The sequence below is a fragment of the Cricetulus griseus genome, chromosome 8 (genome assembly GCF_003668045.3).
Source record: "Cricetulus griseus strain 17A/GY chromosome 8, alternate assembly CriGri-PICRH-1.0, whole genome shotgun sequence".
Classification (NCBI taxonomy): Eukaryota; Metazoa; Chordata; class Mammalia; order Rodentia; family Cricetidae; genus Cricetulus; species Cricetulus griseus.
This window is the reverse complement of record NC_048601.1, coordinates 97,851,367-97,875,765: the sequence shown is the minus strand read 5'-3', so window position 1 is coordinate 97,875,765 and position 24,399 is coordinate 97,851,367. Positions and strand designations below refer to the sequence as shown.

Below are 24,399 nucleotides of genomic sequence, written 5' to 3'. Positions count from 1 at the left end.
AATGGGGTTGGCCGGGCATTGGTGGCGCATGCCTTTAATGCCAGCACTCAGGAGGCAGAGGCAGGCAGATCTCTGTGAGTTCGAGGCCAGCCTGGTCTCCAGAGCGAGTGCCAGGATAGGCTCCAAAGCTACACAGAGAAACACTGTCTCGAAAAACAAAAAACAAAACAAAACAACAACAACAACAAAAAGAGTACCAATGGAGGGTGAGCTAATACAGCCCTGCACATGGCACAGATAATGGGAAGCAGAACTGACTGGCATCTTTGGAAAAATAATCCGGCAACCTCTCAGCAGTCACCTGCTTATGACCCAGGCATCCTACCCCTAGGTGTTTACCAAGACACTTCAGGGAATGTGCCTACAAAACTGTGGAAACACAGCCTTGGAAGAGCTCTATAGCATGAGAAAGACACTTGAGCACTGTCCTGAGTTCCTCCTGAGTGGGAGCCATGTCTTCAGTCATTCCTATGGGCCTCTTCTACAGGGCAGGCACCTCAGCACAGGCCATTCACCAGAAAGCCCAAAGAACTCGAGGAGTCCAAGGTCGGGGCTTTCAGCCTTCCTACCTGGCTGTCCCTGCCTTCCAGAGGGGGCTGGAAGCCAAACTCTGGAACCCGGAGACCTTGAAGCTTCTATGTGTTGGAGGTGTGGCTTGCACAGGAGTGTGCAAGCCCCTCCAGACCTCTCCCAGTCCTTGTAGTGATCAGCTCTTTTCCTGGATATCCATCCACACCCATGTTTGTTTGTTTGTTGATTGGAGTCAGGGTCTTGCTATATAGCTCAGGTTAGCCTTGAGCTCATCACCTTACTGCCAAGTACTGGGATGTTGGTTTCAGCCAGGTCTCTTATACAAATGCGAAGGTATAAGCAGACAACTTCCCCCCAAGTTCTGTAAGTTGTCCTAGCAAATTAGCCAATGGAACAGGACAGAGGATAGATGACTTGTAGCTGGTCAGTCAGAGCTCAGATAGAACTGACAGCCTAGAACTTCCAGTTAGCATCTAAAGTAGGGCAGTCTCGAGGGACTGACCCCTCAAGCTGCAACCTCTGACACTGTATCCTGGTAGATAATATTTACTTCCTGTTGCTGTGTTAAAAACAGAAGGCAACTTGGAGGAGGAAAGAGTTCATTTCAGCTTATAGTTTACAGCCCATTAGGGAAGGAAGTCAAGGCAGGAACTTCAGGCAGGAACCCGGGGGCAAGAACTGATGCAGAGGCCATGGAAGAAAGCTGCCCACTGGCCAGTTCCTCCTGTCTTGCTCAGTTTGCTTTCTTTTACCTTCCAGGATCCCTGACTGGGGAAGGCACTGCCCACAGTGGGCGCTCCCACATCAATCATCTATCAAGAAAATGCCCCCAGAAAATTGTTTAAAGGCCCAAGTAATTTAAAGTAATTTAAAGGCCCAAGTAATTGAAGTTCCCATTTCTCAGATGACTCTGGCTTGGGTCAAGTTGACAGAAATCTAACCAGGACACTGTGTCAAGTGAGGTCAGTTGGAGGATCCCCGAAGCTGCTCAGAAGAGAACTGCCCAGCTGACAAAGAAGTTGACACAGAACTGCCCAATTGTCACAGTTGTGGCAGCCGACAGGATAGAGAGCAGCAGTGTGTTTTTAGCCCAGATATCCCCGGACAGGAGAGAGGGTGCCGCTGGCGTGCTGTGCCATGGAGACTATTCTACAGCACGGCAGGACTGACGTTGGCATGTGTGCTCACACAAGAGGCTGTATTTTCTGGAAAAGTGCCCCTCTGGCCCACCCAGCAGAGCCCAAGTTTCAGGCGAGGGAAAGCAAGAGTCTGTAAAATGGTTATAATCTAGAGAAGCTGCATGAGGCGTTCCTGCCTCCAGCCTTGACCCTTGACCCTCGGGCTCCTATATGGGTGTTTCTAGCCCCTCTTCAAATCTCTAGCAGTGTGAGACCAGAGGGTTCCATGGGTCTCATTGCCACATACATTTCCCATCATAAATTCCTTGGTTGGAGACGATGTGTGGGTTACCATGACAACATATAGGGGCATCTGAAAATCTTCAGATGGCGATGCTGGCAGGAGCTGTGAAGTAGGCAGAGTGAGGAGGCCAGCTGCCTTCATGAGGGAACGATACAACTGCAATCAGCCTGTCCCTGCGTGACTGGCTAGCCTCTCCCCTTGTAGAAGGTGCAGCACCAGGGCTCAGTGCTGACCCCTGCTCACCTGTAGCAACCTGAGAATTTAACAGTGATACCCCTGTAAGCTTTAGGGAAAGGGTCATGCCTGGAAGGCTGGGGTGATGGAGAACAGTCACAGAACAAAACTGATCTCATGAGCCCGACTACCGACTTCAGAGACCTTTCCTGCAGTGGGTGCCCCCACGGAAACTGACAGCACCCAGGTATTTCCGTAGGACGTCTCCATTTACTTGCTGTTCCCCCCACCTGGGGACTTGCTGTCAGCGGCCATCTAGCCTCAGAGTTCCTGACCATCATGGCAATCTGCCCACTACAATAGAGCCCTCTGGTCTCTAAAGCAAACTATCACATTGTGCTAGATTCATCAGAACAGCTCCCAGGGAGTCCTTCCCTGTGGGCATGCAGCTCCATCCAGTGACTGTCTGTTGCGGAAACAGTTGGGCTTCCTCCTCTGCTGAGCGGGAACTCCTCAAGAAGCCAGTGAGTTGAGGAAGAGGCAGTATTGTCAGGGCCTGCACCACTGCCCCAGATTTACTAGTGCCTTTTAGACCCACTTGTGTCTATTCTCCCAGGTACAGTTGCCTTTCCTAATGCCATGAACACCGCCCATCCCACTTTGTGGTTCAGAGCACCAGATAGACTCTTGGTGCATGCTGAGCAGTCCTACCGTGCTGGTACTTGCAACTCCAAGAACTCTTGGCTCTTATGTGGTCAGGGCTCAGATTTCCCCACCAGTTTAGCCTTTCCAAAGCTCATCTTTCTTTATCACATGACTTTCCCTTTCCCCCAATAAATTCCCCTATCATCCCCTTGAATGCTGATCCATTTGTAAAAATTCTGTGTTTTTATTTAAAATCCTCATGGGTATAGTGGCACCAGTCTATAATCTTGGTAACACTGGAGGCTGAGGCAGGATGACCTCAGATGCTTGCCTGAGCCCAAGCATCTGAGGTCATCATAAGCAATATAACCAGATTTTTCTCTTAAAAATTTTAAATTCATTAGTCAATTATCGCTACAGGGTCTACCATATATTCCTGGTTGACCTAGAGCTTACCATGTAGACCAGGTTGGCCTTAACTCACCAAGATCTGAGTACGCTGGAATTAAATGCGTGTGCCGCCACATTTGTTTTTTGTTTGTTTGTTTGTTTTTTGTTTTTTTCTATATATAACCTTGGCTGTCCTGGAGCTTGCTTTGTATACCAGGCTGACCTCAAACTCACAGAGATCCGCCTGCCTCTGCCTCCTGAGTGCTTCAATTAAAAGCATGTGCCACCACTGCCTGGCTATCTAGCCTGTTTTATTTATGCATTTTCTTTTCTTTTTTTTTTTTTTTTTTTTTTTTTTTTTTTTTTTGTTATCCGAGGCAGGGTTTCTCTGTGTAGCTTTGGAGCCTATATGCATTTTCATTTTTAATTTATTCTTACAGCCCTGTGTTTCCTCTCCTTGGGCGGTTATTAAGATCTCTCCGACTTTGTCTTTTGGCAGTCTGACACAGTGGAATAGGGTGTGGCTTCCATTGTATTTATTCTACTTAAGAGGTCACATAGAACTTTGTATCTTTCTGTGGCTTTGTTCTTTCCTCGATTTAAAAGTTCTCTCCCTCTCTCTTTTTGTGAGTGTGTGTGTGTGTGTGTGTGTGTAAGTGTGTGTGTGAGTGTGTGAGTGTGTGTGTGTAAGTGTGTGTGTGACTGAGTGTGTGTGTGTGTGTGTGAGTGAGTGTGTGTGTGTGAGTGTGTGTGTGTAAGTGTGTGTGTGAGTGTGTGTGTGTGTGTGTGTGAGTGTGTGTGTGTGTGTGTGTGTGTGTGTGTGTGTGTGTGTAGATGCTGGGAATCAACTTCAGCTGTCTTCCTCAGTCATCCTACCTTGTTTTTTGAAACCAGGGCCGCTCACTGAACCCAGGCTCAGCAACTGGCTAGACTCACTGGCCAGTGGGCTCCCAGGACCCCAATGTCTGTAGCCCAGCACGAGGGCTACAGATGCATGCCTCCATAGCCAGCTTTTATGTGGGCACTGGGAGTCCAAATTCAGGTCCTCATGTTTGCATGGCAGGCACTCAATCAAGCGGGCCATCCTCCTGGCCAATATCCCTGTTTTGAAAATTCTTGGCTGCTGTCTCTTTATCCACCACTCCCGCATTGTCCTTCTGCTCTGTCGGGGCACCAATATCATGGTCCCAGACTTCCGCTGGGCCCATTCCTCTCTCAAGCCCTTTTCTGTATATTATTTTATTTAATGTGAATTGTGAATCCGTGCATGTGCTTACATAGGCATGTGGGGGTCAGAGGACAACCTTCAGAATCGGTTCTCTGCCACACGATGCTGGGGATGCATAGGGAGGGCTTTTTACCTGCTAAGACATCCCAGCATCCACCTTGTCTGCATCTTTGGAGTGACTTTGTCTTGCATACTGACTTACTGTTAGTGAACAAATTCTTTTATTTGCTCCTCTAGTCTACAATGCAATCTTTCTTCTTGAGTCTTAATTTCAGTTATATTTTTCAGTTTATTAATTTATTTAATTCACTTTTTTGTATGTCTTGTATTTTTCTAACAGTTTTATTGAGAGATAATTGACATATGCCAAATTTCAAATATTTAAATGTATAATTTGATTCATCATAATCAAGATGGTGAAAGTATCCATCATCCCCAGAAGATCCCTTATGTCTTTAGTGATCTATCTACTTATTCTCCCATCATCTCCAGGCAAGCACTGAATTATCATTATAGTAATCTGAATTTTCTGGAAACCAAATCACCTAGTATCACTTTTCATTTTGCTTCTTTCCATGGACATTGTTTGGGAAGTTGCTGTCTAGTTGTAGGTATCAATAGCTTTTTGGGCTTTTTTGTTTGTTTGTTTGTGTCTTTGTTTTCTAAACAGTCCTGGCTGTCCTGGAACACACTTTGTAGATCAGGCTGGCCTCGAACTCACAGAGGTCCGCCTGCCTCTGCCTCCCGAGTGCTGGGATTAAAGGCATGCGCCACCACCTCCCCGCTAGCTTGTTCTTATTGCTCATTAGTACCCTGTATTTACCTTTTGATGGAAATTAGAGTTACTATCTACTATCTTAGAACTATTTAAAAGAGTTGCTGTATATCCTCATGCAAGTCTATTTGTAGAACTATATCTTTGTGTCTCTTATACAAATGCTTAGATGAGAAGCAGGTGGGTCACATCATAGCTATTGTTTGAACCTAAGATATTCTCAGAAGTCTCAGACAGTAAAGTCTCCATTGCCAGCTTTGTGGACGTGAGTGCATCATAAGGGCTCTGACTTCATAGTTGTTAGATGGTCAGGCATAGTTGAAGGAAGTAGGTCACTGGGGAATACCACTCTGAAGGGTGTATCTTGTCCCTGGCCCCTTCCTCTGTTTCCTAGCTGTCATGAGGTGAGCAGTTTTCCTCCATCATGCCCCCCACATGATGCTAAGGCTCGCTACAGGTGTAAGAACAACACCTGGCCAGGATCAAGTCTCTGAAACTGGGAGCCAAAAGAACCTTTTCCTCTGTTAAGTTTCTCCTGTCAGGCATTTGGCCACAAAGACGCAAATGACTTACAGAGAATGTATTTCATCGTCTCATAAACTACCAAGCTGTTGTCCATCGTCAACCCTCACTGGTAGTGTGTGAGGGTCCCCTTTGCCCTGCATCTCTGCCAACAGTTGCTGTAGTCAGTCTTAACTGTTTCTCTATACGTGCAGCGGTAACTTGCTTGGATTTCATTCTCATTTTCCTTGGTGACGGGAAATAGTGAACTTCTTTTTATATCTGGAAAGGTGTTTATTCGGATGTTTTCTTCTCTCCCCCCCCCCCCTTTAAGAATGTGTCTGGTAGCATTCTAGGCACTGTATTTGACAAAGAGGCTGCGGGTGATACTATGTCCTGGTGTTACAGTGGCAGACACATGGAATATAGCCAGGTCGTCCTGGCCTAGTTAAGGACGGGCTTCAGGCTTTGGGCAGGCTGGCAGCTCCTTGCTGTGTGCTTACTCCTACACTGCAGTCCTTAGCTGGAAGCCAGTGCTAGTTAGAGATTTCTCTTTAAAAATTCCAGTGTGTGTGTGTGTGTGTGTGTGTGTGTGTGTGTGAGTGTGTGTGTGTGTGTGTGTGTGTGTGTTCACACGTGCTTGTACAGCCATGATGCCTCCATGGAGGTCAGAGGACGATCTGTGAGAATTTCCTTTTTCTCCTCACACTATGTGAGTCCTGGAGATCAAATTCAGGTTCCTGGGCTTGGTGGCAAGTTCACTGAGTGTCTCACCAACAGAGTTATCCTCGTTATCCTTGTGACAATATACTTGAGAAAGCAAGCATTTATTTTGGCTGGTGGATTCAGAGGTGTCCGTCCGTGGTCCCTTAGTTTTATCGTTTTGTGCCTAATGTGAGTCCAGTCATCTCAGCGATGGGAATGCAGTGGACAAAACACGGTGTTGACGGGAAATGGACGGGAAATGGAAAGACAGAAAACCCACTGTCAATCTTTCTTCTTTCCTCCACTTTATCCCATTTATGTCCCCAATCTACAGGATGGTGACACCTACATTTGTAGCAGGGGTTCTCCCTCAATTAATCCTTCCTGGAAATGCCTGACCCAGAGAACTGCTTCACCAATCTCCTGGGTGATTCTCAAGCCAGTCAGGTCGAAGGGCAAAATCAACCACCCCAAAGCCCAGGGGTTCCCGTCGTCTCTGCCCTGGTCTCTCATACCTTAGACGGCTGAAATGAGCCGGGTGTGAGGCCGCATCCTCTAATCCCAGCGCTCTGGGGGCAGAGGCAGGTGGGTCTCTCAGTTCCAGGACAGCCTGGTCTGCACAGAGAAACCCTTTTTTGGTTTTTCGAGACAGGGTTTCTCTGTGTAGCTTTGGAGCCTATCCTGGCACTCGCTCTGGAGACTAGGTTGGCCTCGAACTCACAGAGATCCGCCTGCCTCTGCCTCCCGAGTGCTGGGATTAAAGGCGTGCGCCACCAATGCCCGGCCTGAAATGGCTGCGTTCAAGCCACTAAATTGAGCTTTCTGAAACTGGAAGCCAAAAGAACCTTTTTCTCTTTTAAGTTATTCGTGCCAGGTGTTTTGTCACATTTGGTTTCCTTTTCCTTTTCCAAGAGGCCCAAAAGACTGGGGGAGTACCGCCTTGGGGAGGGGACACAGCTCCAGAATCCCCAGGATATCTCACGCTCACGGAACTCTAGGTCGTCCCAGCAGAGTGTCCGGTTCCAGCAGGTAAAGAGTGCGCCGAGGTTAGCCCTGCTCTTACCTGGGGTAGCCTCACTCTTCAATCAGAACGGTGGCCTGGGACAGGCATGCTACGGGGAGAATGAGACTGACGGACTTTCTCCCCCCACTCCTCCCCTCCCCGCAGCCTTGAGCAATCCTTCCACAGCTAGGACCCCCGCGGGACACCTCCGGCTCGCCTTAGAATGCCTTGCTCCGGCTCGCCTTGCTCGGGCTCGTGCGCCCCCTCGTGGTTCCCCTGGGAGAAGGTACCGTGCTCCTCTACCCTGCTCTCTCACACCCTAAGAATGCTCAAATGAGCCCTGGTGGCGCGGACCTTTAGTCCCAGCACTCAGGAGGCCTCTCTTGGGAGTGATTAGTTATCCTGGGATGGGCCCTATGTCTTTATATTTTTTGTTTTAATTTTAATTTCTTTTTCCAGGGCTAGGAATAGAATCCAGGACCTCACACATGCTAAGTAAATGGCTTACTGCCCATCTAATATTCTTAGCCCTTGAAAGAATTATTATGTTTGGAGAGATAGGTCAGTTGGTAAAGTGCTTTGCAGATAAGGACCTGAGTTTGCATCCCACATCAAAAGCCCCTTGTAATCCCAGCACCAGGGAGGCAGAGACAAAAGGCCCCTGGGACTTGCTGGCTAGCCAATCAGCTAGCTCCAGATTTAATGACAGATCTTGTCTTATAAAATAAGGTAGAGCAGGGCAGTGGTGGTACACGCCTTTAATCCCAGCACTCGGGAGGCAGAGGCAGGTGGATCTCTGTGCGTTCAAGACCAGCCTGGTCTACAAGAGCTAGTTCCAGGACAGCCTCCAAAACTACACAGAGAAACACTGTCTCGAAAAACCTAATAATAATAATAATAATAATAATAATAATAATAATAATAATAATAATAATAATAAATTAAGGAAGAAGCCTAATGTCAACCTCTGCCCTCCACACACTAACCTCTGCCTCCTGGGAGCTTCACTACACCAGCCCTGCTTTTTACAATATATGTATAGGACTGGAGAGATGGCTCAGCCATTAAAGGATAGGCTCACAATAAAAAAAATGTTCATATAGTCAGGGCTGGGAACGTAGCTGAGTTGATAGAGTATTTGCTCAGCATGCACAAAGATCTAGGTTCAACCCCCCACCCCATACCATATAAACCAGGCATGGATACAGGACTCCAAAGGTGAAAGTCGGACCATCAGAATTTCAGGGTCATCCTCCATTTTATAAATTCAAGTAAGTTTAAGGCCAGCCTGGAAACAGGAGACCCTGCCTCAACACAACCATTTCTACATTGCCATCATAATCTTGTTTTTAATAAACCATGCTATTTTCTTAATTTCATCAAATATGCAATGTTTAAACATCAAATCGCCTTATGAATGATTTGGTTTATTTATTCATCCATTTATTTATTTAGAGACTTGTATTCCTGGTTGGCTTCTCACTCCATTTGGAGCTGAGGCTGACCTTGAACTTCTGATCCTCCTACCTCTACTTCCCCAGTGCTGGGATCACAGGCATTTGATACCACACTGGCTTGGATAGGCTGGGGCTAGAAACCAGCGCCCCAAGCACACTTATCAAGGACTCTGCCCCCTGAGCTGCATCCCCGCCTTCTTTTTAAAATTCCTTTCATCTTATTTGTTTACAGATAGTCTCACTCTGTAGCTCAAACTGTCCTTGAACTTGAGTCAACTCTCTGCCTGCGCCTCCATGTGCTGGAATTACAGGCAAGAGTCACAAATGGTAAATGTCTTTTTTAGGCAGGTAGGGAGGCAGGCAGGACAGAGTACCTGCAGGCTAGACCAAGAAGATGGAGGCCAGCAGCCACCTGGGAAGGCGCAGTCTCCCAGTAGAATACCAGCCTGGAAGTAGTGGCAAAGCCCCTGAAAGTGTGCATCGTGGGCTCCGGGAACTGGGGATCGGTTATTTCAAAGATCATTGGGAGCAACCTGAAGAACACGAAGAAGTTCGAGCCCACGGTCGAGCCCACGGTCAAGATGTGGGTATTTGAAGAAATAGTCCACGGGAGGAAGCTGACAGATACCATTAATAGTGACCATGAAAATGCGAAGTTCTTGCCTGGGCACAGGCTGCCAGAGAATGTGGTGGCCACTCGAGTCTCAGCCAGGCTGTGCAGGATGCAGATCAGCTGGTATTTGCTTCCCCACACCTGTTCTTTAGAACCATCTCTGATGGGATTGCCGACATAGTTCCCAAAAAGGCCCTGGGCCTCAGCCTCATCAAGGGCATGGGTGAGGGCCCAGGGGGCCTGAAGCTGGTCTCTGACGTCATCTGAGAAGGTGCACGTAGACGTCAGCGTGTTGATGGCGGCAAACATAGCCAGCGAGGTGGCTGACGAGCAGTTCTGCGAGGCCGCCATCGGCAGCAAGGTGCCGCAGAATGGCCTTCTCTTCAAAGAGCTGCTGCAGACCCCCAAATTCCAAGTCACTGTGGTAGAAGACTCAGACACCGTGGAGCTATGTAAGGCTCTAAAGAACATAGTTGCCTTGGCGGTCGGCTTCTGCCACAGCTTCTGTCACGGAGACAGCACCAAGGCTGCTGTCATCCTCCTGGGCTTCATAGAAATGATTGCTTTTGCCAGGACTTTCTGCAAGGGCCGGGTGTCTATGGCCACTTTCCTGGAGAGCTGTGGGGCAGCTGATGTTGTCAGTACCTGCTATGGGGGCCGGGAAAGACTACTGAGGAACTGGAGAAGGAGATGCTGAAAGGACAGAAACTACAAGGACCAAATACTTCTGCCCAGGAGTCCCGCATCCTTAAGCGAAAGGGGCTGCTGGACAAGTTTCCACTGTTGGCAGCTGTGTATCAGACCTCCCGCGAGGGCAGACCAGTTGCCGAGATGATCTCGTGTCTGCAGAACCACCCGGAGCACAGGGAGCAGGGCCCTGGCCAGCTCTACCTTGCCCATCTCAGGATCAGATGGAAACCAGGACATGACAGTGAGATGTTTGCCTGGCTTTCTCCCATCTTGATGCACATGAATTATTATGGCTTCATTTCTGGGTCACGAGACACAGCTCCTTGGCTGATGTACTGGTAACAACTACACACACACAATGAATGTGAAAAAACAAAGCAAAAAAAAAATACAGCTTGGTAGATTGAATCAGGATTCCAATAAGGTTCAGAGTTGTTTACCTTGTGCATGTGTGTGCATGCTCGTCTGTGTGAGTGAGGAAACATATTGGTTGGCCTTGTGGGTGGAATGTGTATTTACATACATGTATAAGTGTGTGTGTGTGTGTGTGTGTGTGTGTGTGTGTGTGAACAAGTGCATGATGTGTGTGCATGTGTGTGAAGAAATTGGGTCATCTGGACACATTAATTTTATGGCTTCATTTCTGGGTCATGAGAGACAGCTCCTTGGCTGATGTCCTGGGTAGCAGCCACACACACACAATGCATGTGAAAAATGTTCCCAGTGCTTTACTGGCCTCCCCACTCTGATATCCTCCTCCCTGGGGAAAGACATCTTCCCTGGATGACTCTTGTGTGATGTCAGCAGCAGTGGAAAATCAGCAGTGGAGTCATTCCTTCAGTATTTGATTTTGTTGGGTGGTTGTATTGGTCCATTGTTGTCAACTCGACACAAACTAGAGTCACCTAGGAGGAGGGAACCTCGGCTGAGGAACTGCCTCCATTGGACTGGCCTCTGGGCAAGTCTGTGGGGCATTTTCTTGACTTATGATTGATGTGGGAGGGCCAAGCTCACTATTGATGGCTCCATCCAGGGCAGGCAGTTCTGATTTATATTTGAAAGTAAGCTGAGGAAGCTGTAAGGACCATGCCAGTAAGCAGTGTTCTTCCATGGTTCCTGCCCTGACTTCCCACGGTGAGGGGACTGTAATCAGGACACACAAGCCAAGAAATCTCTCATCTGCCATTTGGTTCTGGTCAGTATTTTATCTCAGCAACAGAAAACAAACAAGGACAGAAATTGGTACCAGACAGACTATTGCTGTGACAGACCTGACTACATCCTTTTGGGGGGAATGGTGGAGGCATTTGGAACTTTGGGCTGGAAAAGCCATTGAGTGCTCAGGGCTTAGAAAGCAATGATGAAGACAATAGAGGCCTGGCCTGTGACAGTTCAGAGGGAAGCAGAGATTCCATCTGGCTTATGTGTAATATTCTGAATTAAGAATCTGTGGTTCCGCCTGGCGTCGGTGGCGCACACCTTTAATCCCAGCACTCGGGAGGCAGAGGCAGGCAGGTCTCTGTGAGTTCAAGGCCAGCCTGGTCTACAGAGCAAGTGCCAGGATAGGCTCCACAGCTACACAGGAATCCCTGTCTCGAAAAACCAAAAAGAAAAAAAAAAAAAGAATCTGTGGTTCCGGTCAGCTTGTCCTGGAGTCAACTGTGATTGAGAAGAGAGGAGCCCACTGGAGAGAAACTTTTGCTCTACTGGGACCAACAATGCTGGCTAGCTGGGGCTGAGAAATGGAACAAGAAAGGACGAATATCACTGGGTAGAATCTTCTGAAAAATGCTTCTCCGGGCTCAGCATGCAGCTGCTGTGGTCCAGAAGGGGCCAAGGCTGCATCTCTAGCTGGTAGCTATAGAAAGCAAACTAGAACAGTGGTCCCAAAACTTTGATTGTCTTCCCAGCTCTTCTTTTATTGATAGGAGAGGAGGAGGAGGCAGGGCGCTTGGCGTTCTCCATCCTATTACTCCACACTATGCCATGGTTAAGTGCAGTCAGGTTATTTCCTAGTTGTTCTCTCCTACCCTAGCATGCCAGACTCGCCGGGCCATGCAGCACGGTGTGGACAGAGGAGGGGTGGACTGGTGTGGCAATAGACTGCACCACTCTGCAGCTGTCCTTGCAGTAACTTTCTCAGGTGATGAGATAGCTCCCGCTCCAGTGAAACTTCCCTGGTATCCATCAACTCACGGTGGCCAGACTGAGCTAAGGGGGGGCAAACTGTCTTGATGAGGAGCAAGGGATGAAGGTATGTTGGGTGAGTGTTTGGGTTTCTCAGTCTGGCAGACTTGGGCTTCAATATCAACTTCACCATTCACCACTGAGTCATCTTCACTCTGAGCAGTCAGTCACTCACCACTCCAGAATCTGCTTCTCGTGCCTCCCAATACATCAGGTCCTAACGGCATGGGCCTTGCCTAGGCTTGGAAAGGGTGTTTGCAGGCAAGATTAAGTTAAGGATAGTGGCACAGGGAGACTACTCTGGATCACACAGGTGGGCTCTACATGTCACAAAGAATGTCCTTGAACACACACACACACACACACACACACACACACACACCACCATGTTGGGGAATAGGTGCTGATTTTATTGAATAAGTAACAGATATTTACAGATGAAGCAGTGGGTAGTCTGGGCTTTTAGAGATGAACAGGCACCTAGACTGAGGTCTAGGGAAACTGGGTTAGCCTTTTTACTCTACTACTCTGTCTGCGTGTGTGTGTGTGTGCGTGCGTGCGTGTGTGTGTGTGTGTGTGTGTGTGAATTTTTCCATTGAAAGCAATACCTCTCCATTCCAGGGGTTTGTCTAGGACAGCGGCAGCCCGCTGCGGGGCTTTGGCGCCACCTGGTGTCCACCTCGGGAATGACTCCCTAGGGAGTTGAGACCAGCTTGTGCTTGGGTCTTGCACCAGCCAAGAAGGGATGCCCATATGGCATGTGACAGTGGCAATTTTGGGTGTCTGGGAAGGACCTGCATGCGAACACAGTACAGAGTGCTAGCTGGACATCGTTACATAGAGTCTGGGCAGTGAAAGATGCATCTAGCATGGCTTCCTGAAGGAGGGGAATCCAGCTAGCTTGCCGAGTATGGGCCCACGGACAGCAGGGCTGCACAGCTTGGAGCTTGTAATGACCCCAAGCTGAGTGAGTACTCACCATACTCTGAGTCAGGAGACCTTGCTGACCAAATAGGGTTCCACCACAGGAGGGTGGGGCCTATCACTGGGCTGGTTCCGATCCTTCTATAACAGCCAGTTTCCTTATCTAGGCTTGTACAAAGAAAACAATGTCCCGTCCCTCTGCTCAACTTGAGTGAGTGTAACACCACAGTCAAGGGCCTCAGGCACCAGGTACAGCTGATAAGCAGGCAAAGGCCTGTCTCATGCCTGCTTCCTCAAGAGCTAAGGGGTTGAGGACCCTGCCTAGGGGCTCTCTGAGACTCTCCCTGCTGTCCTTGATACAAATTAAATCTTGGCATCAGAAGAGACCTCAGAGCCACTAACCAAGCAGAGCCAGTGAAGAGATGGGATTGACCCATGGTCCATAGGACAAGTGGTTTTCAGAGCAAAGTCATGAGACGCTTCCATCTGAAGGTCACCTGCTAAGTCCTGGGACCATTGCAGGGTGCCAACCCATTGTAGAAAGAGAGGTGAGGTGTGTGTGTGTGTGGTGCCGTTTGCCGAGTGGGACTTGACAACTGTGGATAGATGTGTTTTAAGCTTGCATCGAAGGGGCTAATTTTAAGATGATCACTAATTCTCCAGGTCAGGTTGTCAGCTCTAGTCCCTCCCACGACTATAGGAAAGTCCCAGAGCCAAATTTGGTTCATCTGCCTGGGTTTCCACTTGCCATAACAATTGCTGGTAAGTGGGGCCAGCAGTAAAATGCTCTTGGAGGCTGGGTCAGCTCCTGAAGGCTGCTGTGTCTGTCTTGTACACCCCCTTCTGTGGCCAGGTGCTTTTTTTTTTTTTTTTCTCGAAACAGGGTTTCTCTGTGGCTTTGTAGGCTGTCCTGGAACTAGCTCTTGTAGACCAGGCTGGCCTAGAACTCACAGAGATCCGCCTGCCTCTGCCTCCCAAGTGCTGGGATTAAAGGCATGCCAAAGGCCCGGCTGCCAGGTGCTTTTTTTTTTTTTTTTTTGTATACAACATTCTGCTTCCATGTATATCTGCACACCAGAAGAGGTCACCAGATCTCATAACAGATGGTTATGAGCCACCATATGGTTGCTGGGAATTGAACTCAGGACCTCTGGAAGAGCAGTCAGTGCTCTTAACCTCTGAGCCGTCTCTCCAGCCCCGCCAGGTGCTTTTTAAAAAGGTGTGTGTGTGTGTGTGTGTGTGTGTGTGTGTACATATGTGCACGTACAGGTGAGCATGCATGTATAGTGTCCATAGCTCGTTATCGAGTGTCTTCCTGGGTCACTCGTCACCTTGTTTTTAACTCTTAAAATATTTTTAATTATCTGTCCATGTATGACTGTGTGCATGTGGGTACAGGTGTCTGTGGAGGCCAGAGGAGTGAGATACTCTCCGGAGCTGGAGTTATGGGCAATTGTGAGCCACCCAGTATAGGTGGGAACAGAACTTGGGTCCTCTGCCAGAACAGTATACACTCTTAACCTCTAACCCCTTTCACCTGGAACTGGTTAATTCACCCAGACTAGCTGCCCAGCAAGCCCAGCAATCCTCCTGTCTCAGCCTTCCTGGTGCTGGGATCACAGGTGCACACTGCCAGGCCAGGCTCTTTTTTTTTTTTTTTTAATATTTTTTACATGGCTGCTAGAGTCCTATACTGACCATGGTCAGTGTAGAAATGGCATCTGTTGGGTTAGAGCCCAAAATTGCCACACCATGGGCTGGGGCACACTGTGTTAGCTTGCTTTCCATTACTGAGATAAACACCATGACCAAAAGCAATCTGGGAGAGGAAAGTGTTTATTTGGCTTACAGTTCCTGATCATAGGTGATTACTGAAGTAAGTCAGGACAGGAACTCAAGGCAGGAACCTGAAGGCTGGTCCTGAAGCAGCAGCCATGAGGGATTGCTGCTTTTCTGGCTTGCTCCTTGTGGCTTGCTCAACCTGCTTTCTTATAGCCCCCAAGACCTGCTAAGGGGTGGCACCACCCATAGTGAGCTGGGCCCTCACATATCAATCATTAATCAAGAAAATGTCCTACAGGCTTGCCTACAGGCCAATCTGATGGAGGCATTTTCTCTATGGAGGTTCCTTCTTCCCAGATGACCCCGCGCATCAAGTTGACAAGACAACAACCCAGCATAGTGCCCCTGCCCATCCTTGGCCCAGTGGTGCTTCTCCGAACACCACTTTCATCTCTGAGAAAGGACAAACCGTTCTTGTTCCCCTGGCCCTTGCCAATTTCATGCCATTTGCATCTGCAGCCTTTTAGGTTATTTAACTTGTAAATTTCCCAAAATAATTCCAGCTCCGTGACTCCCAGAGTCCTGATTGCGCATTTAAATGTTTTCGTATTCTGTGCAGCACCGTGTTTGAGAGGTGTGAGCGCCACCTTCACCGGGGCAGCCAGAAGGCACGGTGAGTGCAGATGGGCATCCATGGCTTCTCTCACCACTCTGTCAAAATACCTGACAAAAGCAACTCACAGAGAAGAGGGTGTGTTTGGGCTCATGGCTTGGTGTACAGTGCACCGCAGCAGGGTGGCGGGCGCCTGGAGCAGCTGGTCACCTTGTGACAGAGCAGAGGGAGATGGATGCAGGTGTTCAGCTCACCTTCTCCTTGTTAACTTCTATTTATTTCCTGTTGTGGTTGTGGGGTGTGAGCCCATGCTGTGGCAGCATCCACAGTCAGGTGGGCCTTCCCTCCTCAGACAAATCTCTCTGGAAACACCTTCACAGACGTGCCCAGAGGTGTGTCTCCAAAGAGACTGTAAACCCAATCCGGCGGACAACAAAGGTTAGGCATCACAGGTGTGCCCCACTCTGTCCTGGAACATCTGGCAAGCCCCTCCCACACCACCATATCCAGAGAGGAGCCTTTCCTCCCTCTAGGTTCAGCCATAGAGCTACTGCCCCTCATCTTATTAGTAAAGGACACTTCATGTGTCCCACGCTTCCCAGCTCCAGGCCCCGTGGGACAATGAACCTCTCACGTGGGACAATGGCCAGCCTCCCCTACTTCCCAGCTTCATTTCCACCTTGGTCTCAGGTAGGCAGATCGGTGTGGAAAGACAAAGAGTAGGGTGTTCCCACATCTCCCTTCCTCCTCCACGGCCATCATGGGCGGCAGCCCCATCTCTTAGGGCGGTGTCCTCAGTCTTCAGCCCCCCATACCCATAGTTATAGTTATGTGTCATGACAACACTGGCTCCTCCTTCAGGCCTAGACCAACCAGGGGCTCACATTCCAGCCTGTCTAAGTCCCCAACAAACGACCTCAGACTTACTAATATCCAGTAATTACTGTCTTGTGCTCCTAGGGCTTAGGAGGTCAAGAATTCTGAGAGGGCAGAGGGAGGGGCAGGTTGCCCCTGCTCTGCCAGGCTGGAGACACCTGGGAAGACTGGAAGGAGGGTGTGTGAGTGTGTGCCTGGCTGGGAGCATGTGGAATCATCTTCTCTCACATATGCTCTGGCAGCTGGGCCTGACAGTCAACCAGAACCCTACATATGGCCTCTTCACAAGCTCCCTGTGTACCAGCTGGCTTGGGCTCCCTCACAGCCTGGTGGCTGAATTCCCAGAGACAGGGGCCCAAGTACAGTACTGTGGGAGTCCATGTGTGTTTTTGCTGCAGCCAGGGGCAGTTACATGGTGTCCCTTCTACCGTGTCTCCTGGCTCCAGGAAGTCAAGACTGTGGTCACTCAGGCATGCAGTCACACCAGGGGCTCAAGACTCCTCCAATCACTTGCTCCCAGCTTGGCTGTTTTGTGGCTGCTGGGACACCAAAAGGGTGAGTTTCTGGCACTTTCTGCTTCTGGACAGAAGTTTGCCTGAAGAAAAGATTTCCCAAGATCTACAAAGAGAGTTGTTTGATGGCAGAGGAGGAGCTGCAAGTGCTAGGCCAGCATTGAGCCTAGAGGAAGGAGCCCAGAAAAAAGCTATCACCTTCTGGCTTGTCTGTGGATGGTAATGCCAGGGACACCAAGCCTGCACCCCTCAGCAGAGGGTACATAAAGGCAGTGTATGCTTACCTTTCTTTCTTTTCTTTCTTTCTTTCTTTCTTTCTTTCTTTCTTTCTGTCTTTTTTTTTTTTTTTTTTTTTTTTTTTTTTTTGAGACAGGGTTTCTCTGTGTAACTTTGGAGCCTTTCCTGGAACTTGCTCTGTAGATCAGGCTGGCCTGGAACTAACAAAGATCCACCTTCTTCTGTCTTTTCTTTTCTTTTTTAAATAAGGAGATTAATTGGGTGCATAGTTCCATGAGGTCAAAGGGCTACAGCTAGCAATGGCCTTCTTGCTGACAGTGTCCTGAGGGGCATCCTACCACAGAACGGCAAGATGTGTATGAGTTCTGGTCTCCCTTCTTCTTTTTTTTTTTTCCGAGACAGGGTTTCTCTGTGTAGCTTTGGAGCCTATCCTGGCACTCGCTCTGGAGACCAAACTGGCCTCAAACTCACAGAGATCCACCTGTCTCTGCCTCCCCAGTGCTGGGATTAAAGGCGTGTGCCACCAATGCCTGGCCTGGTCTCCCTTCTTTTAACCCACATTTTTCTTTCCTTTTTTATTGTTATGGGAATCCAATGTTTTATAGAACTTTAATACTGCCTTTAACTGCTGTTTCAAAAGTTGTTTTGCCCCAGGCAGTGGTGTTGCACGCTTTTAATCCCAGTACTCATGAGGCAGAGAGAGACAGTTGGGGGGCTGACTACATCTCAAAAAATAAATAAAAATAAAAAAGTTGTTTTGCAATGTTTCAATAAAATAGAAAAGATAAACTTTGGATATAGGGTATACATCAGTGACATCTCCTTTTGTTATCTTTTGTTAGACCCCCGGGAAACTCAGGCCTCTGGGGTCCCAGCCCAGGACCTCGGTCACCCCAATACCAGGCAGATTTGAAAACTTGCTGCAAACTGCATGAGGCTTTATTGTAATTTAACGAGCTAACCCCATGTTAGCTCTGATCTTTCACCCACCCGCCATGGCAGATGGCTAGCAAAGACAGCTCCAAGGGGCTGCAGAGAGATCTTGTAGGGCAGCGTAAGGGGAGTGTCTAGGGGTGAGCACAGGCTCAGGATTGGTGTGCCTCCAGGCTTGGAGGGCTTGCCCTGTGTTGATTGGCCAATTGGTTGTTATGGCCCATAGGCCCTCCCAGGGTGGTTGCTATGCTCTGCGCATCATTGCTGTGCACTTGTCTGTAGAGCACACCCAGAGCTGTAAAGCATAGCGCCACCAGCTAACTTCTGATTGGTTCCTTGCCACGAGGCAGGCATCTGACTTCTAGTGACTAGGACAAGGTCATGGCAAGCACGTGTTGCTGTCATGGCTGCCGAAATGGGGAGCTGGTCCCTTCACTTTAAACTGAATTTGAGATTAATAAGGCCTGAGACAGAAGCTGTGAGTCAGGGGAGCTAATTCTGACATGGAGGTTGCTGGGGACAGAGAACCAACCTTTAGCTCTTACAGATTGACCTAGGGGAGTCTCAGGATTGGAGTGCTTCCAGGCTTGGACGACCTGCCCTGTGTTGATTGGCCAACTGGTTGTTATGACCCATAGGCCCTCCCAGGGTGGTTGCTGTGCTCTGTGTCATTGCTGTGCACTTGTCCGTAAAGCACACCCAGAGCTTTAAAGCACAGCTCCACCAGCTAACTTCTGATTGGTTCCTTGCCATGAGGGACCAGCGTAGGTCCAGCAAGGTCAGATGAGCACATGTTAGCCTGTCATGGCTGCTAAAACAGGGGGCTGGTTCTCCCCTTCTCAAAGTACCAGTGGGTGACAGGACTCAATCCTGAGTCCTGCCTTTTAGTGGCTCAAAGGGGTGTTAACAGGCCCTGCCATCAGCTGACAGCTTTTTCTGAGGGAGTGACGTTTGCATCTGTTATCACATTGTCCCTATGTAAGGGAGTTCCTTTTGATTTAGAATCTCAACCAGGGAAAAGGGGCAACGTATTCTTTCCTGTGCTACTTCCTGCTGGCTCTGGGGCACATTAGGGACCCAAGAAGGCTGAAATGCTAGTCAAAAGCAAAAAAAAAAAAAAAAAAAAAAAAAAAAAAAAAAAAAAAAGGAGGGGGAGTGGCAGCAGGATTTAGGCAATAGGGTATCTGTCAGAAGCTTCTGGTTAGCAGCCTCTGTTATACAAAAGGACATAACAGTTTTAGGTATATTAGCATTACCAATCTGTACTGAAATCCACATTGCAGAAAAAGCAGATATTGGGTATTTGTCAAACAGCAGGAACATACTTATACCTTTGAGTCCTACTTAAAACTACAGATTTGGGCTAGAAGCATGTACATTTTTCTTCTTTCCAGAGAGCCAGGTATGGATTGGACAGAGGTGCTTTTGGCCTGATGAAAAGCTCTTTGAGTTTATACTTAGATGACAACCAAAATTAACCTAAAAAACCTTGAGCTTGTGACTGGACAGCAGGTAGTCACTGCTCTATCAGCTTATCAGAACTTTATTATATGTTAATTTGAAGGGACCAGCTCCCCATTTCAGCATCCATGACAGTAACATTTGCTTGCCATGACCTTGCCATAAAGCATAACGCCACCAGCTAACTTCTGATTGGTTCCTTGCCACAAGGCAGGCATCTGACTTTTTAGTGACTAGGACAAGGTCATGGCAAGCACGTGTTACTGTCATGGCTGCCAAAATGGGGAGCTGGTCCCTTCATTCCCCCATTTTCTTTTTTGGAAATTCCAATCACGGAATTGCTGTCTCTCTAGCGCCCCCATCAGGGAGTGAGAGATATTGGCATCCCCATGCAAGGGAGTTCCTTCTGACTTAGCATTTTAACCAGAAAAATGGGCGGCGAATTCTTTCCCATTCTACTTCCTGCTGACTTTGGGACGAAGTTAGGGACCCCAGAAGGCTGAAATGCTAGTCAAAAGCAAAAAAAGGAATTTAGGCAATGGGGAATCCATCAGGGGCTGTTGGCAGACTCTGTTGCAGAGACAGGGCGTGTCCACATTAGCTGGACTGGTTCACATCCACAGCAAGTCCAGGGCTCAAAGTCTACTTAGAGCAGCCTGTAGTCAGCAACCGATACTCAGATGTCTGCCAGAAACAGAAACCTGTTTAAGACATGTTTAAACTAGGAACAGAGGTTAAAACTTATTTACTGAAGCCCACAGTGCAGAAAAAGCAGATATCTGGATACCTGTTCAAACAGCAGGAACATATTTATAACTTTGAGTCCTAGCAATAACTACAGATTTGGGCTAGAAGCATGTACGTTTTTCTTCTGTCCAGAGAGCCAGGTATGGATTGGACAGAGGTGCCTTTGGCCTGATGAAAAGCCCTTTAAGTTTGTACCTAGATGACAACCAAAATAAACTTAAAAACCTTGAACTTGTGACTGAACAGTAGGTAGTCATTACTTTATCAGCTACCAAGCTGACTATAGTCTATAGTGGATCTGACTGCCTGATGCTGTCAAGTTGACAACCATTAATATTTCAGAGATCTGAGAAGGGTATATTTTATCCGAATCTACTAAAAAGTGACAGAATCCAGTTAGAAGCCAGTCCATATACAGTCCACACTCAAGTCTCTCCATTACCGATGGAGGCAGATGTCTCAAAGAACAGCAATCTTCGCCAGGCCTACAAGGTGAGAAGGACATGGAAAAGACTGACCTTGTTTTGTCTAGGCAAAGGCAGTGCAATCAATTTTCCAGTGTCCAGCAGCTTTGTCCACAGTCTTGGCCAGGTCCTGGCAGGCGGCAGGTATCACATCTGAGCATCTCGCTCACTGGTCCAGGTGCAGGAACTGGGGTGCCTCATAACCTTCTTTGGAGACTTTGGGTCACTGTCAGGATCTGGCAGTCTGTCTGATATTATAAAGTTTAAAGACAACAATTTAAATGCTATATTCTGCAGGTCTCTGAAGCATTAGAGGTCTGTCTGTTTTAGTTACTTGCCCTAAGCACACAAGAAGCATAGATGGCTAGGTAAGGTCTTATTTCTGTAATTAATTTTCAGCCTGACTGTAACTGGTTTTAACTTAGTAAAATATTTGAAACTTAGCACAAATGAATTTAAAACTGCATAGAGTTACCTTATAGTCCTTAAGCAGTAGCTACATGTACACATTTTAGCTGCTTGCTTAAACTTAACTTCTTTCTGAGACAGGGTTCTGTGGCTTTGGAGCCTGTCCTGGAATTCCCTCTGCCGACCAGGCTGGCCTTGAACTCACAAAGATCCACCCACCTCTGCCTCTGAGTGGTGGGATTAAAGGCGTGTGCCACCAACACCCTAAACTTAAAAGTGTGTACCACCAACACCCTAAACTTAACTTCTGAAAACAAAAAACTGTAACATCTTATAATAGATTAGCATCTTTTATAAAACAAGAACTTTACATTGTCAGGCTTTGCTTAAAAATGATTCTAAATTGAAGCTCTTTAAGTACAAACATTGATAAAAAAGACACTTTAAAAAAACATAAACATTTAAAAAACTGGTTTTAAAAAGAAATTTAAATTCCCTTAATGTCTTTCTGTAATATATAGAAGCATTAACATTTTAAATCTTAACTGAAAAACTTGTTTCTAAGATGGTACCTCTAATTTCCATGCAGTCATCTTTAGTCAAGATGGCGGTTTAAGTATCTTTTTTACTATTTGTAGACATGAGAAACCATAGCAAATAGTTTACATTTTTCTCTGACTTTTAACAACCTTTCCTCTGACCTTCTATGACTTTCTTTGACCCTCTATAATTTTTATATACCTTCAGTTCATTCCTCTAATTCCCTTAGACATTCTTATTTAGACAAATTTCTCTTTCCCTTTCCCTCTTTATTACTTTAGTCTCCTACATTTTCTCTCATTTCTCAGTCAACATAAAAACTCTTACCAAAGTCCTTCTTGTAGTTTTTCATAACTTTAAGGCCATTTCTTTAGAATGTCCAGAGCAGGCCAGATGGTTCACCTGTCCCAGCTCCATGTGCTCAGGGCAGAGACCTGGGCAGGGGCGGGGGTGGGGGTGGTGGTTGTTGCTGGTAATCCCAGACCCTCTGCCAATGCAGGGGTGGGAAAGAGACCCCCAAGGCTTCCCTGCTCCAACATTCTGCACACCACGTGTGTGAAGCACGGAGAAGGCCAGGCAAATGGTGGCCTTGCAAGCCACATGCTCAGGGCAGGGAAACTCCTGCCACCAGGCTAGGACCTGCCGCAGGATGGCCTCAGCAGTGGTTGGAGTTCAGAACAGCAGCTTCACCATGTGCTTGGAGACAGGGGACTCCTCCACAGCACACTCTAACACATGGCAGAGGAACTCCTGTCCCGAAGGCCACATGCTCAGGACAGCAAGAGAAGACCCCTGACCCATGCATGCCACGTGCATGGGCGGCAAGGACAGAGGGAGATCCCGCTGGAGTCTAGAGCAGCAGCTGTGCTGAAAGACCTCCAGAGTCAGGACAAAAGACAAAGACAGGCTTAACACAGCACAGACTAGACTAGGGTCCTATTCAGAATTTCAGATGGCTAGCCACATGGGGAACAACTTGGTCCCACCAAATCGCCCTCCTACAGATTAGGCGACCTTGGGCCCCCCTTTTTACAGAATGCGGAAGCTGCCGCCCGAACCTCTGCCCAAGTCCTACTTACAGATTTTGCTATCGAACCCAACATAGAACCTTTACATTTACACAATCAACAAAAACAGCAGACCTGAAAACACAAAACTGACCCAGAACATACAGCTCAGGATCTGCCAAGCCAGCACCAAAAAGCAGGCAGGCAGACTGTGGATTGCAACAGATCAGATAAAAAAAAAAAAACCCCGCTTATCTGGCTAGTCACACAGCCTGTTTCGACTCTCCAGGCTCCACAGAAACCATACAGAAACAAAGACAGAAAAAGGAAAGCTACCCTGTGAGGTGCCACGTGACTCAACGAAAGGGGGTGTCGTGGTGGATCCTGAGTTGAAAACCAATGATAAAAACACACAGAGACAGAATAGACAGAAAAGAATAGATGCTAACCCAATCCATCCACACAGCTTATAAGGCAATGGTGCAGGGCAAATGGGCTGCAGAACCAGGTGGCTGCAATCGCTGCTATCTGAGGAGGGTGCAGGCGTCCTTGGGCCTCCAATCCTCCTGTGGGGCGTCCCCCCAGGGCAGCAGTCTGTGATCCTCCGGGCAAGTCTACTGATCACAATCCGGGCAGTCTCACGACTGCCAGGACAACTGCAAACCAAAAACCAAAAGCGCTTTCACAGAATGGACAGAGACAGAGCCAGCAGACAGTAGACCAGACAGAATAGGGTAACGGCTTACCTCCAAGATTGACTCCACTCAGGTGAGGGGTGGTCGCAAATCCCAGACGAGCCACCAAATGAAAGACCCCTGGAGGCTCAAGCCCCCAGGATCTCTGCCCAGGACCACAGTGACCCCAATCATCAGGCAGAGGCAAAAACTTGATGCAAACAGCAAAAGGCTTTATTGCAGTTGTTTAACGAGCTAACCCCATGTTAGCCCAGGCCTTTCATCCATCCACCATGGCGGATGGCTGGGGAAAGACTCTGAGAAGCCATGAGACCAAGATCTTCTAGGGCAGCACAAGGGGAGTATCTAGGGGTACGCACAGGCTCAGGATTGGTGTGCCTCCAGGCTTGGAGGACTTGCCCTGTGTTGATTGGTCAACTGGTTGTTATGGCCCATAGGCCCTCCCAGGGTGGTTGCTATGCTCTGCGAGTCACTGCTGTGCACTTGTCGTAAAGCACACCCAGGGTCATAAAGCATAGCACCACCAGCTAACTTCTGATTGGTTCCTTGCCATGAGGCAGGCATCTGACCTCCTAGTGACCAAGGCAAGGTCAGCAAGCATGTGTTAGCCTGTTATGGCTGCTGAAATGGGGAGCTGGTCCCTTCATTATCACCTGGGTGACTATTAAATTACAAAGTTTATCGTTCCTGTGCATAGAAGCATAAACATTAACATAAATCTTAATACAAGATGGTGGTCCAAGTATCTTTTCCAACTTCAGCACAATGGCTACCAGACCACCACGTCACCAGCATGCCATGTGGCTAGCTGCAATTTGGCGGCAACCTGCAACATTTCTGTTTCAGCTATATGCTTGTAACAGAACTTAGATTATGCCA

The 24,399-nt window shown here is 48.0% G+C and overlaps 1 protein-coding gene across 1 annotated transcript; it reads left to right on the top strand.

The window, feature by feature from the left end:
• The first annotated feature begins 452 nt into the window (after window positions 1-452).
• LOC100768514 (glycerol-3-phosphate dehydrogenase 1-like protein) lies at window positions 453-22,923 on the top strand. The gene is given in 10 exon segments (XM_027428525.1): window positions 453-648; window positions 2,744-2,845; window positions 5,560-5,569; window positions 7,286-7,400; window positions 9,269-9,524; window positions 9,527-9,707; window positions 9,709-10,100; window positions 10,103-10,472; window positions 15,647-15,700; window positions 22,854-22,923. Coding segments are annotated over 10 exon segments (1,746 nt in total).
• Window positions 22,924-24,399: the final 1,476 nt, after the last annotated feature.